This window comes from Perna viridis, chromosome 1, assembly GCF_037379345.1.
Source record: "Perna viridis isolate PV_CMFRI_1.1 ecotype Kerala chromosome 1, ASM3737934v1, whole genome shotgun sequence".
Lineage (NCBI taxonomy): Eukaryota > Metazoa > Mollusca > Bivalvia > Mytilida > Mytilidae > Perna > Perna viridis.
Window position 1 is genome coordinate 48,948,149 of NC_142445.1, and position 19,006 is coordinate 48,967,154.

The 19,006-nt window shown below is 31.6% G+C and overlaps 1 protein-coding gene across 2 annotated transcripts; it reads right to left on the reverse strand.

The window, feature by feature from the left end:
- Positions 1-650: 650 nt before the first annotated feature.
- On the reverse strand, positions 651-16,809 carry LOC148629135 (uncharacterized). 2 transcript variants are annotated; one of them, XM_088544724.1, is made up of 13 exons: positions 16,763-16,798; positions 13,383-13,434; positions 12,261-12,386; positions 11,421-11,505; positions 11,103-11,176; positions 10,698-10,757; positions 9,995-10,159; positions 8,989-9,177; positions 6,998-7,096; positions 6,319-6,549; positions 5,918-5,984; positions 4,570-4,658; positions 651-3,476 (listed from the first exon to the last, which is right to left on the reverse strand). In XM_088544724.1, the coding sequence occupies exons 3-13, from the start codon at positions 12,351-12,353 to the stop codon at positions 3,345-3,347; spliced, it is 1,284 nt and encodes a 427-aa protein (XP_088400850.1). In that variant the 5' UTR covers positions 12,354-12,386; positions 13,383-13,434; positions 16,763-16,798; the 3' UTR covers positions 651-3,344. The 2 variants fall into 2 exon arrangements, with proteins under 2 accessions (XP_088400850.1, XP_088400843.1); XM_088544717.1 differs by having other exon boundaries at positions 652-3,476; positions 13,383-13,431; positions 16,763-16,809.
- Positions 16,810-19,006: the final 2,197 nt, after the last annotated feature.

Genomic DNA, 19,006 nt, shown 5'->3' on the forward strand with positions numbered 1-19,006 from the left:
TGGCATACTGTCTGTTTGGCTTAAAGTTTCTGACAAAGAGCCGATTCTTCTATTAAAATGTCCTGCTAGCAAAATATCATCAGTCAGAGTTTATGTAAATTTGTGTCAAAAGGTGAACAAAGAAACCGTGGCAGATCTCGGAGTTTATACAGTGCTGCAAGTAATTTGGGCAAGTGCTGTCTAGTACTGTACCTCCCTTTTTATGCTTACTTTTATTTATGGATTTACATGTCTAGGCACAACTTAAACCTTTTTTTTTCAGAGACAACAGGTTTATTTCAACATAGACTTTGGCAGGTGGACCAGAATTTTAATAAGCAGTGTCTTTTTTAACTGGGTCCCCTAATTCATGATTGCTCGTTTATCATACTGTTCAGTTAATGATGGAATATCATTTTGGCTTGGTACAAGTCCATCTTAATTAAACATTTCGCAGAATGTAACTTACCTTTCTTATTACTTACGACGGCTGCGAAAGTTATATATCACATGTTCAAGGATCTAGCTTAATGGAATTTTTCATATCATTTTGTTTTGTTTAATAGGTAAACAAACCTCAGTTAATTTCACCGAAGAATTATGATGGTAAAGGAATAAAAATCTGATACTGTTCATCACAGCCGCCATACAGTTCATCTTCAAAATATGACATTTCTAGACCAGTACTACCAAAGTGACATTAGTATGACCATCTAAGTATGTTAAAATAATTAACATGAGTGTGTTAATAAACAGCTAGCCTTCATTCAATGCGTTCTTGGCAAAATGCAAGGACAAAACTTCCTGATAGACATAACAAACAATAAACAATATAGTATTTAGCATGAGATATTTATTATACATGTATCATTAATTACCAGTAATTATGAACTAACCAGTACCAGATTGTGGTGCATAAATGAATTATATGCAAAATCATCACAAATCTATATCAATAATCCAGTATTCTGTTAATGACAGTATTATATATTGCAAAGAGGTATGAACTGCAGCCTACAATTTATGTTTGTGATTAACAAAATTTATCCTGCGATTCCAAATAATAAAGAAGATGGGGCTTTTATAAAAAATAAAAATTCGCCAAATACTGTATTAAGTATGTATGCATATTTTAGACAAACTTATTTGTATTTTTTTATAGATTGTATAGATAAAAAAAAACCAAGATAAAAACATGTGTTTTAACTTTTGAAAAAAAAGAATAAAACTTAAATATTTTATGTCTATTGCATTTTAAAATCTTCCATAAAATATTATTATGTTCTTTACATACCATTTTTAAATTTAAAAACATATCAAATCAGAAATACTGTGAAATTGAGTGAGATATTAATTCTTAAAGTTGGGTTATCTCTATTTCAGTCAAGTCATCTGACAACAACTATTTTCCTTCATGCTAATCTACATATCATGCCAACCTCATAAAATCATCATAATCGTATTTTTATCAATATAAGTTGTATAATAAGAGATACAAATTGTAAGGCAAAAAAGTTTGGACAGCAGGAATCCAAAATGTACATAAATATTTAATACAGTAAAAAAAAGTTGTATATTTGGCCCATTTTCTTCCTTTATAAAATCCCCACCCTCTTTATTACGTGGACTCAGTTAAGGGGGAGTTTTGCTTTCAAGGTTTTAACTTATTGAACTCGCAAGTTGGATTATCTCCCTTTGGAGTCATCCAACAATAATTATAATCCTTCATGCTAAACTATAAATGACGCCCAAACTTTAAAAAAATCATCTAAATTCCTTGAGCACTTTAGATAGATAGATAAATAGATAAACAAAAAAGGTAAAAGGCTCACTGATAATGAAGTTGAATAGTCTGCTCCAAATTTATAGGTGTCATTATATATGTATGTATATGCGCTATTTGCTGTCACTGTGTACATGTAACAACATTGAAAGTAATATGTAACAGAATGACAAATATTTTTTTATCTTATCAAAGCACTATTTAGTACAAATGAATTTAATTTTTAATTTCAAAAAATAAATTCAAAACAATTTAATTAATCAAAAATATACTTATAACAACATTTTCAAAAGCAACTTGAATTTAAGCTAGGAGAGTTGATATTATGCACACAGTGTTAATTATTAAAATTGTTAATATCAGTACATCTACACTGTTTTCACATGATTTCACAAATTATATTACATAATCAATTTTTGTCTATTTCCTCAGTAACTGTTCATAGTTTATGTGAAATAAAATAGGTAAAAGAGTAATCAAGGGAATCAAGATTCTAGCGGAAATAAAAACCAGGGACAAAGACCAGACATGGTAAACAGACCCACACAACAAAGAACATGAAGCAAAGATTCTAATAGGTTAATGGTCAAATGAAAAATTCATTGAATTTGAAAATGAGATATATTTGAACAAAATGTTATTAAATGCTATAAACTAATTACAAATATTAAAAATTCTAAATGATACAATTAATGGAATTTCATCTTTTTAGTGTTGTGTATTAAGCTTAATTTTGTAACAATTTTATCACATTTTCGCAAATTTGTTGCATATTTCCACAAAATAGTACACATTTTGGCAAATTAGTATAAAAAATTACTTATACTGAAACAAATTTGAATACGATTTATCAGTTTTGTTTTCGATAATAAGCATTATCAGTTCAAGATTTATTGCAAAAAAAATGAATACTGCCCTTAATTTTACAATTTTCATCTAGATTTCTGAATCAATAATAAATGTTTGAGTCTAAGGAATACATTTTCATTAAATAATCAAGTCATTTTGAAAACTCATGTTGCAATAAGCAATCAAGTTACTTGAACAATCATTTTGCAATAAGCAATCAAGCTACATTGAAAAAAAAATCATTAAAGTATCATGTGTCATTTCCTATTGTTTATCTCATCTGCATTGAAATCTTCTGGTTAAAATGATGACATGTACTTATTTCTTGTAGATGTGATGCTAAGTGTAATCCAGGAGAGACAATTTTAGCCTTAAACTATAGTTTTGAATAAAATTTTGGGATCAACTTCATTTATATAAAAAAAAACATGAAAATACGGATATAATTATAAATTGAAACACAATATGAAAATAAGCCTTTACCACCCTAACTGAACAAAGATGTTCCATTTAACAATAACTACACAGAAAAAAATCATGATGAATTGAATGGAGAAATCACAATTCAATTATTAATTCAACATTTAACAACAGTGAAATAAAATTATACAAACGAATCACTTTTACCTTAACATTTATCGACAGATTAAAAAAAAACAATTATCACAGATTTAATTTAGATTTCTACTAAAATAAAGATTCTCTGCATATATATGTCTTTACAAGATATATATTATGAAAAAGTTCCATCTGGAGCCATTGTAACGACACAGTTCTCCTTTCTGGCCTTTTCTGCAGCAAAAACTAACATATGACTATAAAATGATTCATCTGGTCCTGTACGAACTTTCAATGGATCATTGTTCTATTGAAATTAAAAAATAGGTCTTAATATAGATGAAGCCATGTTATGCATACCCAACTCTTTTTAAAATTGACATGGGGCAGCTTTCAACTTATGCCCCAAAGCTTCAAACTACATTAGAATAAATCAGTCAAGTAGGAGCCAAGATTTTTGTTACAATTTATTTTCTGTTTTATTCAAGTCACATACCAAATTTTTAATTATCAGTTAATTGGAGTTGAGTTAATTGCAACAAAAGTCAGACAGAACAATGAATTGATGGATAACGCGATTCCAATATACGCCCACTCATTTGGATTGGAGTATAAATTGTGACAATATCATTTTAAATCGCCAACAAGTACATCATTAAGAATCATAAAGTAAAATATTTCTTCTTCATTACTATACTATTTAATGATCATACAATGTTAATATGTTGAAAGGTTGATGAATATGAAACAGTTACACATCCTTTTTCCATTTATCAATTTTCTTGGATTCAAATATATCAAATTTCAGAGGTTTAAAACAAGGTATGTGTTTTAAAGTGTAACAAAATGATTTGAATGTGTGCAGCTTGATACAACCGCAGTAATTGAACCCTGAACAGTTCATAAAATTGTGGACACAACATTCAAGACTGATAGAGCAAAGTTTGAGATAAAATGTTAAACACAATATAAGTTTCTAACACAGAATAAAAGAGTTCGACAAAAAGTAATTTGTGCTAAACAGGAAGTTTGTATTGGACGGCAACCAAAATTGCTTACAATCATAAAACTACGTACCAAATTTTATGCCCACTTGCTAAGTGGTAGCGGAGAAAATTTAGACCGGAATGATGGACAAAAAACAAAATAAAAAAACAAGAAATAACTGAGTGACACAGAGACATGTTGATTCCAATCTACCATGAACATGTTAAGTTGGGGTATAAAACACAAGAGTTCTTTAACTGATAATGTATGTATGTACTTCATTAATGATTTATGCAATACATCTTTGATATGATACTAAAACCAATTCAGGAGTCAGTTTACTCATTCCTTCATAAACATTATGATATTCCTTTCAAGGCAAACATAAGCAACTCTGTTCAAATATTACTCACTATAATGGCATCGACAAAATTTTCAACACAGTAGACATCTGCCTCTTCATGACCTAACAATCCCTTTTTGGTTCCAACACTAAGCTTATCTGAAATATAGAATAAATATAAAGTATGGTATTAAACAAAACAAAGCTTAATCCAAGTATAGAATAACATAATAGTAAGGGCAATTTGTGGTCGCGGGTTTAAAGTGTATGTTTACGAGGAGGAATGGCCCAGCCAGCGAAAGCAATATTTTTATATAGCCTAGCTGGCCGAGTATTCTAGGACGTTGGACTTTGTGCAGCCGGTGTTGCCACAGATGTCACAGCGGTAAGAGATGGAGTCCCGCCGAGAGAACGACCAAAATTTGCTTCTCTAATTTGACAGTTCTAACATCGTTGGGAATTTTTCACCCTTTTTTGTCAACCTGCGTATGGAGTGTTCATATCACAACTCATACGTTATGCCAGAGCTTGCCGAAACTACGCAGACATTTGTATCGCGCTAGAACTCCAACAAATAGGCTGCTTCTGGAACAGGGTTATGTTGCTACAAGTTTGAAGTCATCACTACAGAAGTTTTATGGTCGTCATCATGAACTCGTGGATCGTTATGGTGTATCCATTTGCACCATGAAATCTGATTTATTCAACGGGTCATAGTTTTCCTTTCCTCTTTACCCAGACTTGACATTTTATGAGCAACTCGACGGATGTTTCTAGAAAAACAGAGGACGCTTACCGTTCGGTGCACCTGGTCCATGCTCCCAGTTTTTAGTGCGAGTTGCTCATTTACTTTTTTTACTTTGTATGTATGATTTTAGTTACTTTATGTTCTTTGTTGTGTATGTCTGTTTTCCATGTCTGGTTTTTGTCCCTGGATTACATTCTTTTGAATACCGCTATAACCTTGGTTCCCTTGATTACTCTTCTATAAATATATATATATATCTACATCTGGGTAATGTTCAATGCCAAACGATCTTTCATCTTTTAATGTAAACTTCCCGTTCTCATACAAACAAAAAACATACATAAAACACATGTGTATGATATCTCAGAGGTACATTTTGATCTCGTATTAAGCTAGAACTATGAAGCTATGATGGTAAATATGGTACCGATCAGTAACTTATTGTGGAGTAGTAATATATAATTATGTAAATCATATGCGAATGTAAAATACTGAAATTACGAGTGCAAAAAGTCGACTTAAAATACAGTTTAAGCCAAAAAGATATTATTTGACACTAAATACTCAGAAATTTGTTTTGACTTGCAGTAACATGTTAATACATGTATGACATGTATAGACTGAAACATTTAATGTTAACTGCTATGTATAACTAATAATACAAACTTACCATGATCTCTCCTTGTAAAGTCATATACAATTATAGACTGGTCTGCACCATTACATATCAATTCACCCTGAAAAACATACTAGTGTTATAACTGTTAAGAAAAATAAAGACACCATTTAGATAGGAATTTGAGCTGGAAATCTGCTGGAAAGAATTTTTTCATTATATACTCACGAATTGACCTATGCATAACCTGGTTAAAAATTCTCCTTTCTTTTTATTCAAAGGTATCTTCTTTTAAGAAATTTTGAACTTGCCTTTAAAATGTTTATTTTTAGAAAGAGAAGAGAGAAAAAATGCAAACCCATTTGTTTTAAGAAGTCCTACTTTAGATACTGTTCAACAAATAAATGAATATTAATGAGGGAAATAACTCTTGGATGAGTAATACAAATGTTTACCTTTGTTCCGAATAGTTTGACCTTTCTATCACAACTATCCTCTGTAAATGCAACCATAGTCATTGTGGCAGTAGCACCATTTTTAAACTGCATGTTTACCACCTGATTTGACATGACATCATTGTCACAGTCATATACACATTTGCCATAAGGTCCATTGTTCAGAGCATCTGTTATATTTTCAATATCAGGAGTTGGTGTCAAAACTGACAGTGGCCAGTCTCTATGACCCTAAAATGTGTATAAGTTAATGAAATAATAGTTTCCTTATCACAGTCTGTAAAATAAAAGCCAAATGAAAGAAACAAATTTAGTAAGTTATCAATAGTTTAGAGTAACGCTACCATATACTTTCAAGTTGATTTATAAAGAACTATATTTTTGTAGATTTTCTTCCTCTTTATCGGACATGAACTTCATAAAGCAGCAGAAATAGTGTCTTCTAAGAAGCAAATGATACATTTGACTAATGTTACATTACAATAGCATGCAGGGGTATAAAACATGAAATTTAATTAAGAAAGTGTTTTAAATGATGTACGAAAATGCAAATACTTTCAGATTGATTTATAAAGAGCTACGTTTTTGTAGATTTTCTTCTACTTCAAGGGACATGACTTTACTCAGACAACAGGACAGGTGTCATCTAAGAAACAGTATACCACAAAAAACCACATACCATTTTGACAAGTTCTAGGTAAAGTTTCTTCGCTGAGTAAGGACAAACTCTCTCTATAGAGGCCGGACAATCCATACATCTGTTGGCTGCACCTTCTGGCTGTACGGTTATATACAGTATTAAAGTGATAAAACAATGATTACCAGGATAATAATGAGTATAAGTAAATAAGGTATTTAAAACTGAGAGTAAAACTAAAAATTTTATTTTCGCACTGCAGTTTTGTTTTTAAAAATAAGATTTTTTTTAAATCCATAGAAAATCAAATGGCTGCTGCCTTAACAGTAAAAATTAAAACAATAAATAAAATTTTATATATCTCTTTAAAGAACAGTTTTTTAATGAATTGCCAAAAAGTGAAAATATTGTATATTACTTGAATAAAATCTTGCAAAAATCACAAACATTAAAGGTCGATTATCTCAAAATCAAGTTTGGTGTTTTCAAATTAAAATTCCTAAGTATTTTCATCAAACATTATCTCTAAAAATAAAATAGGGGATTTAATAGGACATTAATGATACCCTGCTACATTGGGTAAAACAACTTAAAATTGCCATAACTTTTGTGTAAATAATCCCATTATCTGCATTAATACTTAATAGCTATACAAAAATTTAAGAAAATCCTGCAATATCTTCTAAAGTTATCACCTATAAACTGTTGGGGATACACAACAAACGAACACGCACGAAGGGTATCACACAATACCTCGCCACTTTGTGTGGTCATGTATAATAAGTAGGATAAGCGATAGACAAAAAATACTACGTATGACCTACTTTGAATATTATTATCATTGTTTTTAAATGTATGGACACAAATGAGCTCTAATTTGAACTGTAAATGTTTGACACACTATAATCTAGACAAATAGAATATAGGACCAAAACCAAAATTATAATACAAGGCAAGATTCATCACATAAATCACTGTAAGATTCATCACACAAAGCATTGTCAGATTCATCACACAAAGCATTGTCAGATTCATCACATAAATCACTGTAAGATTCATCACATAAATCACTGTAAGATTCATCACACAAAGCATTGTCAGATTCATCACATGAAGCACTGTCAGATTCAGCACATAAAACATTTTATAGGATTAAAAAAATCTGCGAAGCCCTTAGTACAATTTTAATAAAAACCAAAGTTTGATTTTGAAAAAAGGACCCTCAATGGAAAAATCTCAACATATAATATTGAATATCAGCATATAAAAAAACCTTATATGAAATCGCATTGAATGTAGTTAAGAAATAAGCTATCTATACTAATTGAAACAAACTTATATCTTGCCCCTTTTAGGATATTGGTAATTAAATGAACCATAACCAAGGTGGAAAGAATTGTTTCTTCTATCAAGTAAATACAATCTTTCACTTCTTTTATTTCCACTTTGTCATTCTCAGACATGTTTATGCTACTTTAAAACCAAAAGCACTCTTTGTTATAATTTATGAAGAAAAGTATTTAACTTTGTGTCACAATCTGTAGAGCGTAATTCGCAGTCAAATTTTGAAGAAATTACAGCGAATTCGTAATGGTAAACACCTCTGCATTATATTGAAAACTGTTGTACATATACAAAAACAAAAATAAAATAAAAAAAAATTTGCAAAGCGCAAATGTGTGATCTTAACTTAATGCAATGGAATGATGCTCTCGATAAAAAATCAAGTTGACGCACTGGTTAAGTAGCCAGGAATGACTAAAAATGAAAGGGAATAGTACCAGCTGGTCACCTAAAGTATTCATGTAAATTGGCCAACTGTCCTTGTTTCTGAAAGTAAAATAATTTGACTAAAGAATGAAACTTTCTCACAATGGTTATCACCCATCCAGCAATTTATAAGGTCAAGGTCATGACAACACTTAGCCAATAAGAAATTAGAACTCTACTCTTCATTCCTCCAGTTTCCTCTCACAAATGAATGTACAAATTGCCAGTAACCAACCTGAAATGTCTTAGAATAGATTACCAACCTTAAATTCTTTTTTGAAGTGGCTTAAATGTCCAAATGAGGAAATTTTTTCACATCTATTTTGTGGTCCCATCCAGTAGTTAATAAGATCAAGATCATGACAGCACTTTGTAAGAAGTGAGGTAGAGCTATCCGATTCCTTGTGCCAGTTTCCTCTGACAAAGGAATGTGGGAAATGCCAGTACCCTACCTAAAATATTAAATGGAAATCCTTTGATTACTATTACTATATATTCACAAAATCTGCATCTTTAAATGAAGCAGAAAAGATTATCTCGCTGTATAAATTTTCATGATAGCAAATTTGACAGAACTTGCCAACTGGATAACGCTGCAGCAGTTTTTGAATTATAAATTTCTAGATAAGAAATGATTGATTTTTGGGAGTAAAAACTTCAAGCAATTATTTTGTCCATTTAGTGCAAGATTTTCATTAATCCCTTTGTTGCATTCAAGTCCTCACTCTCACAATGAACACTTTCAAACATTTGCAGATTAATTTTTAGTTTTATTTTAGGCCAATATGAGCCCTCCTCCTTTTAAAGAACAAATAAAAAAGATATTGTATCTAAGAGTCACAATTACTGCTTTGGATGCATTAACTTTATTTTCAACTTAAATATTGGGATCACATTAGATATGATTAAAGTCCATACATATATTGTATTGATGTCAATAAAAATTCAATATTTTACATATAAATCATGCAAACGTTTAGTTTATGAACTTACATGGTGTTAATTTATATCAAGTTAGGATGTGAATTGTCCTTGTTTTGAGAACAATGTATGTTTTCTCCTTGTTTTGGGTATTTCGTACTCCCTTTTTAAAGTATATAATTAACATGTACTGTAAGCATTACAGGTTCTATGTGCTGTATAGAACAAATATCACAGTTATGATGTGAATTCTACTTGTTTTGACTACAATGTACTTATTTCTCCTTGTTTTGGGTATTTCGTTCTCCCTTTCTAAAGTATATAATTAACATGTTCTATAAGACTTACAGGTTCTAGATGCTGTATATTAACAACATCACCAATTCTACCACTATCTATAACTTCTTTAATCTTCACTGCCCATGAACTGTACCTCAACACATGACAGACTTGTAAAATAACACCCTCTGATTTACATGTTTCTACTATTGCTCTACACTCCCCTTCAGTTTGCTGTAACAGTATTTTACAATGAACCCTTCAATTAACACCAATTACTGTATATACTTAAAGTAACTTTTAATTTCACTTTTTCTAGAAATGTCAAAAAATTAGCAGTGTAGAACTTAACAGGGCCTAGTTTTTATTTTCTTTCTATTTGTAAATAAGCATGCTAAAACAAACATATTGCATGCTGTGTAATGCTAGATATACCCCCACTAGTACAGGAAGTTGATATCAGACAGCAACCAAAATTTCCTACAATATACGGCATGCCTTGTTTATATAATGCCAAATACCAAATAAATTTGATATCAATCCATTCATTTGGGAATCAGCGATGACATTTTGACAAACAGACAGAATGGCAGATGGACATACATTCAAGATTATTCCATACATCACCCACTCTTTGAGTGGAAGTCTAACATAAAAACAACACTTTTTTAAATACTTTTCAAACTTCAACACAGGAACTTTGGTTTACATTATACACTCCTCATCAAATAAAGAAATTAAATGATATTAAGATTTGATTAACTTGACTTACAGCCATTGGTTTTTCCAACAAAATCTGGTATTTCAACTTGGCAAAAGCTAGAGTCGGCTCCTACAATAATTCAAAGAAATTAAGCCTACTAACAGAGGCATACTAATGGAGAAATGAAGGCATGATAACATTTACAGGGTGTGACATATTAATAGACACACAGACACCTAGCATTTCTAAGTTCCCTGTCCTGTCATGGGAGATAACAAAAAGTGAGTGAAACCATTTATTCAATTTTAATATTAATGTAATGTTCAGCATGTAGGAAAGGTTTTCTAAAAAATAATAAGATAGATTTACACTAAGTAATGTCTCTTGTTTATTTTATATGTATCACCTAGTCGAATTTACTACATACTACACTATCAATGATTATTTATGAGAGTGATAACAATGTTATATTACCACATGAAATCTGTCTTGTGTACAAATGAAAACACAGTCAGCAAACTTGCCCATTTTAACAACATCTCGCCAGTCTAAAAATCCAACATTAATTATCTTGATAGGTGATATTGTACAAATAATGAGCAAAAAAGTTTAAGAAGCAACAAAACATTGACAAATGTAAGTGGTTATTAAAGTATAAATGCAATATTTATGTTTCATGAATATTCTGTCGTTTTTTAATTCAAATACCGAAACATTAGCTAGGATACATGCAGTTGACTTAAAGTTCATTTTTTCGTCGTTTAAAAAATCAAATAAAATTTTAAAAAGTACCTTTGAAAATATTATCCTTTGAAATTTTGAATTTTTCAACAAATTTATTTCTGTAGTCATCCCTTGGTTCAGCGACGGCTATAATCTGAAAAAAAAGACAATATCATAATGAAAATCATTATCGAAGCTTTGAGCAGAATCGAGAATTGGCAAAACGTCTTAACTTCCTTGTTATAAAAATTCTAACAGGTATGGCTAGTTTTTTTTCTTGATCTCTGTCGTTCTCTGGTCTACATGCATAAATACACCGAATACATTTTTTTTTAACTAAACAAGCCTGTATCTACAACACAAATCTTCAGAAATATGCGTTAACATGAAGTCTACATTGGTTTACAAACCATTATTTAAAATAAACCAGTATGAAATAAACCAAACAAAATATAAGGAAAGCTCATAAAAGAATACCACCAACTCCCCAGCCAAGGCCAGTAACTATAAGGTCAAATTATAAATAGTCATCGAACATAAAATTAAAGTGGTTTCATTCTAAAAAAATTCCATGATGTGGCATACCTGAAGTGATATAACGGTCCTGTTAAAATATCAAGTAGCTCTGGTAAGAATTTGCAGACATTTTAACAGAACAACTTGTGGAGGAGCGGACATCATGACAAAATTATGCTTCCTCCGATGGGGGCGTATAAAAAAAACATTTTATAATCGATTATATATACGACAAATTAAAACTGTTCTATCCGTTTTGTTTGTTTTGTTTTGTTTTGTTTTGTTTTTGTTGTTGTTTTTTGGGGGTATTTTCTTTTTTATTTTATCATTATTATTATTATTGGTTTTTTTTATTTTTTAATCACAATAAATTACAAATATACACAAACATACCTTCAATGGATGTCTCTCGGCAAAGGTGTATGCTGCATAACTATTCCCTCTGTTACCAGCTCCTATCGCAATTGCTGTTACTATTTTAGGCATAGTTACTGGTATACTAATGTATATCAAAAACAACTAGGAAGTAAACAAAAACAAAAAAATCACCAAGACATCAAGTAAAACTGCAGGTAGGTCAGTTTTTACATACAGTATTTATGATGAATATTTCTTTGTATTTGAAAGCATGACAAATCAAAACAAAGAAAATGATGTCTAACTGGAAATTTAACTTTAATGTAAATGATTGTATGAAATACCAAAATAATTCAAATCATAGCTTTATTTTACATTCAAGGAGTTTAAGGGAGAAGCAAACTGTATTATAGACAGAATTTACAAAGCAATAAACCATTCAGAACTACCAAGTCTATTTGCTGAGACAGGAGATTCTTTGTTTCCAATCATAAATATCTTCGAATATAGAAATTGATTCATAGAATGCTCCGAATTATCTGTTCGAAAGATCGTTCAAAGAATTGTTTTTATTAAATAAAGAAGATAGCTGCAACTCTCACAAGTTAATCAAAGCTACCTATGTCACCTTGCTACACCTCCTAGTTTTAGAAGTGCCTGGATATTTGAATAAAACAAATTTCGAAATTTAAGCTTCCATGTGTCACAGGTACATGACGTAGTTAATTTTTTTTGTTAGTTTGTTTTTTATTTTTGTTTTTTATTTGTTTGTTTTGGTTTCTTTTGTTTTGGTTTGGTTTGGTTTGGTTTGTCTGTTTTTGTTTTGTTTTGTTTTGTCTGTTTTTGTTTTGTTTGTTTTTGTTTTGTTTTTTTGTTTTGTTTTTTTTTGTAAAAAAGAAAAAAATACAAATTGATTTCGTATTTTTTTTCCTTTTAACAAAAAAATCGCCACTCTAAATACCTGTGCCTGTGCCTGGTTCAATATATAGTATATAAATATGTAGATAATATAGTACTGTCTGTATCCTATTTGAACCAAAACTTAAACCACTTTTTTGTGTATCTGAGTTGAAACTAATGAAAAAATAAAAACAAACAATAAAAAAAAACTGTATTTGTATTTAATTTTGGTGATAAAAGGTGATAATATATACTCACGGGCTCTTCTGTAGAGAGACAATTGGAAGATCAGTGGGCAATGGATATCCTGCTAGAAAAAAATTCAGACTTGTTTCATTTTTTAAAACCCAACGGCAAGCGTTTTCTGAGAGAGCTGGATGCAGCGTCCAGAGTTAAGAGTAATCAAGGGAACCAAGGTCATAGCGGTAATCAAAAGAATGTAATCCTGGGACAAAGACCTGACATGGAAAACAGACATTCACAACAAAGAACATAAAGTAACTAAAATCATACATACAAAGTAACAAAAGTAAATGAGCAACTCGGACTCCACTAAAAACTGGAAGCATGGACCAGGTGCACCAGTAGGGTAAGCGTCCTCTGCTTTTCTAGAAACGACCGCTGAGTTGCTCATAAAAAGACAAGTCCGGGGTAAACAAACTAATGATGAAACAAGATGGCATTTTGTTCAGCTTACATTATTTATGGAATGAACAGCATTGAATTTTTTTTTTTTTTTCAGGAGGGAAAAAACGCTGTGCATGATGTGCACAGTGATTCTAATATGCCCTGGCAAGGATCAAACCAAAGTACGAGAGCTCTGTAACTTCTTATTTGTGTCATGAAATGGATGTACTTATTGAAAAGACACTTTTCCTGTTTGTTCACTCAGATGAGTGGAGGTATAGGGAAAATAGTAGTATTTATTTCCCTGCAGTAAGTTGACCTATCGTGTATCCTATTCAGATTAAAGGAAGTAGAACTTTGAAAGGACAGATTGGTGTACTGACCAAGTTTGTAATGATGATTTTTCTCTCTCAGATTATTCAAGGATTAAACTTTTTAAAAATATTAACTTTATTTTTTTATCCTTCAAAATGTATAGTTTATGAAATTTTTAAAATACTGCATACTACAAATGAGTGCGGAACCAAAAAAATGCAAAACTACCGGTACCTTCAAACTTTTGATGGCGGTTGAAAAAAAAAAGATGGTCAACCTCTATTCCCATGGTGATTTTTCGATCTCTTAATAATAGTACTACAACAAAAAATGGTTTTTGAGTCCTAGTTTTAATTAAAAATTACTGAAAAAAAATAAATACCACAGTTTTTCCTATAGGAAGTAACAGATTAATCCTGCCTCGGTAACTACCGACCGGTATCGTTACTATCATGTCTGGTGAAGATCTTTGAAAAACTTATTATAAACCCAATGTCGTAGACCCGAAAACATTTCCGTCATCCCTCCATTAAGCATTTCAACGTGTCTTTAGTTGTTTGGCCGCTTCATAATTTAGAACTTAATAGTAGAGTTTTGTGTCGCTTTCTTAGATAGCAGAAAAGCCATTGAATTGTTTGGAGAAATGCCCTTATGGTTAAATCATATAGTTTAGGTATTCGTGGTCATTTATGGCGGATCATAGATATGTTCTATAGTTATACGCAAAACGCTGTTGTTATCAATCAATGCGCGTCTGAATATTTTCCAGTTATGCAAGGTATCCGATAAGGTGGCGTACTCTCTGGTTTCTTGTACTTAGTTTTTAATAATGATCTACTGAAATGACTAGATGAAGGTCTTGGATAATACTATAAAATGTAGCGCCCCAAGCCTTGCTGGCGATGTAACATGTGCGGCAACAACACCTTGTAGCCTACAAAAATGCTCGATATTTTTAGTGATATTGCGCGTAAATGGCGGTTTACATTCAATGGCAAGAAGTCATGTGTTATGCAGTTTGCGAAAACTAATGATAAGACAAACTTTATATAGAAAATTATATATCAAGTCATCCTTTCATCCGATAATTATACCCATTTATGTATTGAATAAGCTATAACATTTATTATGAAACACGCTCAGAGACGACTTCCTATAAATACCAATGCGGATATACGTGAAAGTATGGTTGGACTGCGTAACATTATATGTGAAAATGAAAAAGGTAATTGTACTTCTTTGTACTTTGTAATTTAAATTCTCATTATCTACCGAAGAAGGTGTTTCTGTACAGACTTTTCACATTCTTACTAGGAAGCAGCCATTTTGGCTTTATTCCTCATATCGTGAATATTATTCATGAAAATAATCTGTCAAACTTTTTGCAAGAATTTATATCAGATGAGCATTTTCTAAGCAAACAAGAACGGAAACGAATTGTGAAAATGCAATAAACCAAAGGCACGATTCTGATCGGAATAATAGAGTTTCAGATCTTGACGATTTTTTTCTCGCTTTAAACAAATATACATTACTATCTCAGTCGCTAGAATATGGTCTATTTCCACAAAATGTATGGAACCGAAAAATATTTTTCCATCCCAAACTAATTTCATGTACACCAAAAAGACACACTCGGCCTGGCAAATAATGTAACAGAACTTTCCATGATGAAATGATTCATGCATGCGTACATTGTACTATTGTATTTTCATTAACTTGACATTTGGTGGGATTTACTTATCGATAATCTTCCGCTGGAGCGCTATGTCGAATTGAGTGAGTGTGATGACATGAGTCACTGTACGGCATAATGCTCGGAAAATAGCCAGCCACAGTACTCAGAAAAAGTGAATAAAATTCCTTTCCAACGATTGTGCTATACCCACGTTGTATGGGCTTCTGCAGCCTACGACAAAGAACTGCATTCTTGTAGGATCACAGTGTGACATTGCCAGCATTTCTTGTGGCTTTTTTGTTTTCTTTGTTTTTGTTTGTTTTTTTTTTAACTCCTGTCAGCGTGCTCTATCTATATGTTTACTTCACTCAACCTGACCTACATATATGCGTATGAATAATGTATTGTGTTAACTTTATTTTTGCATTTATGCTATTACATACGTAACTTTATTCTATATGTTAAGTTAAACTATGTGTAAATATGTTCTATTTATGTTTATATAATCCCAATATCTGGGGGGGGGAAAGAAATGAATGAATGAGAAACAATCTTTAACTGTTAAAACAACGCAACCCCCTTTGTTTATTTAAACCAATAATAAAAAGTGGGAAACCAGGATGTCAACATTTTTCTATACCTGTGTATGTACACCCGTGGGTTGAGGCTGTATTTTGAATGTACATTATATGTTTAAACAGGGACATAATATCACAGGCACTTGTTTCCACCAATGGTTGGTAACTATCAAATATGATATAGAGGAACCGCTGTATTCATATTTTCAAGTCCAAATAATTATGCCGTTTGGGATGCTAATTTTGTTTTACTTGGTCGCCTCCCTTTAACATAAGAGGTCAGATTTTAAAAAATAATACCTCAGTCTCATCATAATTATCTGGACTAATTTGATATTAAGGTCCATCATTACCTTTCGACAAATATGGGTTCAAGACATAGCACTCCCTAGATATGATAAAGTTACATTAATTTTAAGTTAAATCAAATAAAAACTGACCTGATGTTTGCTGTGTTCCTTTTATCAATTATGCAGAGACTTGCAAGGTAAACTGAGTTTATATAGGGACTTTATATTACGTTATATACATTCCCTGGTTCAGATAATGTTTGAGATTTTCCCCATGTTTTTAAACGCCTTTCAAATAAACATACTGTGAATAGAAGGACAGCAGCCATCGATACACACTAAGTTCATCATTCCTTTTCGACAAAAATAGCCTCAATTTCACCACTAATTTCCCTTTGATTATACAAACAAACCTGTGTATCTTGAAGAGTTTTAAGGCATATCATTCCCTATGTATGAGAAAGTTGTATTTATTTTATGTCAAATTATATCAAAAACTAGCCTGACTTCTGCTGTGTTATTTTTATCAATTCTACAGAGAGGGCGAAAATTAACTAAGTCTGGACAATGTTTTGAGATGTTCACTATGTATTAAAGGTAAACTCTATTCAGATTGACATGCTGGTCAATCGAAAGGCAATATACAATAGGTGATTTAAACTGTGTAAATGAGTGGACTATATAAAGTGAATCTCAGGTGTTTGTTTACTTCTGCACTTTTTTCAGAATTGAAAAATTAACCCTGCAAAAGTCAGGTCCGTTTTTGATAGAACTTTACATATCACTTGATGTTATGCTTTCTGGTTATACAGGTTTGTCTGTAGTCAGAAGCAAATTGGTGGTGATACTGAACCCAATTCTTTGAACCTAAAAACTTTGCTTCATGCTTCTTTAAGGAACATAATAATTGGCAGTCTATCCCAGACTTGACTTTTTATGAGCAACTCGGCGGGTGTTTTGCTCCCAGTTTTTAGTTGAGTCCAAGTTGCTCATTTGCTTTTGTTACTTTGTATGTATGATTTAGTTACTTTACGTTATTTGTTGTGTATGTCTGTTTTCCATGTCTGGTCTTTGTCCCTGGATTACATTCTTTTGATTACAGCTATAACCTTGGTTCCCTTGATTATTATTAACATCTTGACTAAAATTATCTTGACAATTAATGTCCTAGTTTTTGACTTTTGAACCAATCCGATACTATTGTGGGGGGGGGGGGGGTATTTTCCGTCCCGTAGTCCCGTTTATTATTTCCCGCTGTGAAATCAATTTTTTTGTGTTTGTGGAAAAAAGTATACCTGAAATAATTTTTGAATTTTCCTTTGCGCAATCTGGTTGAATATACCTGAAATTATATTTACAAGTCGGTAACAATTAACAACAATAAATGTTACATCTCGTTAACTGTTACAGGTATTGATGTCCGATATGGCCGAGAAAGACAAATGGTGTTTTTGAACTAACTGTTGTAGATTATTCAGTTGAATATATGATTAATTTTATTTTTTTTTAATATTTGGAATCATATTTGATTGAATATCATGTTAATTTATATCATGGTATTCATATTTTATACTATGTTTTGCAGAATTTTAATATTATTCTACTGCACTTTGCACTAGCACATTTTAACAACAGCTGCCAGTATTTAGTTAAACAAGTTTTATTTGTCAAATATCAAAAAGGATTGGACACAAGTAAATATAACAGATTTACATAAATCAAAGTACAAGAACGTGCACTCATTTTCTACTACAAAATATATACAAAAGGGTCAAATGTTGAAGGTTTGTATTTGGGACTTATGATTACACAATAAGAAACCGTTTGGATTTCCTAATATATTCCAATACAGATTCAAATATTCTTACCTTTTGATCTGATGAAAGTTCAGAATTACCACAAGTAAGCTGCGACCATTTGACAGTATTCATGACATTCACTGACTGATTACTTATTTGCCAGTAGCATCATTTCATTATTCAGTTTCATATTCTTTCATCCTTAGTTAAGTCGCGATCACGAAGTGGCGGTGACTTATTGCTTTTACTGTGTTTCTTATTCTTATTATTATTATTTTTATTATTATTATTATTATTATTATTATTATTATTATTATTATTATTATTAAGTCGCCGACCACGAAGTAGCGGTGACTTATTCTTTTTACTGTGTTTCTTACTAAGTTACAGCCCAAGATTAATCCTCCTATTTTTATATAGCCTAGCTGGCCGAATGGTCTAGGGCGCTGGACTTAGTGCAGGCGGTGTTCCCATAGATGTCACAGCGGTACGAGTTCGAGTCCCGCGGAGGGAACGACCAAAACTTTGCTTCGCAAAGTTGACAGTTCTAACACCGTCGGGAATATAGCCTAGCTGGCCGAGTGGTCTAGGGCGC

Bases quoted from the DNA above. Each gene is read 5' to 3' on its own strand.
- LOC148629135 (XM_088544724.1), bottom strand. From the start codon at position 12,353: ATGCCTAAAATAGTAACAGCAATTGCGATAGGAGCTGGTAACAGAGGG. The intron at 10,160-10,697 runs GTAAGTCAAGTT...ATACTGTTACAG, and splicing joins TGTTGGAAAAACCAATGGCT to CAAACTGAAGGGGAGTGTAG. The intron at 3,477-4,569 runs GTGAGTAATATT...TAATTTCAATAG, and splicing joins ATTTTGTCGATGCCATTATA to AACAATGATCCATTGAAAGT.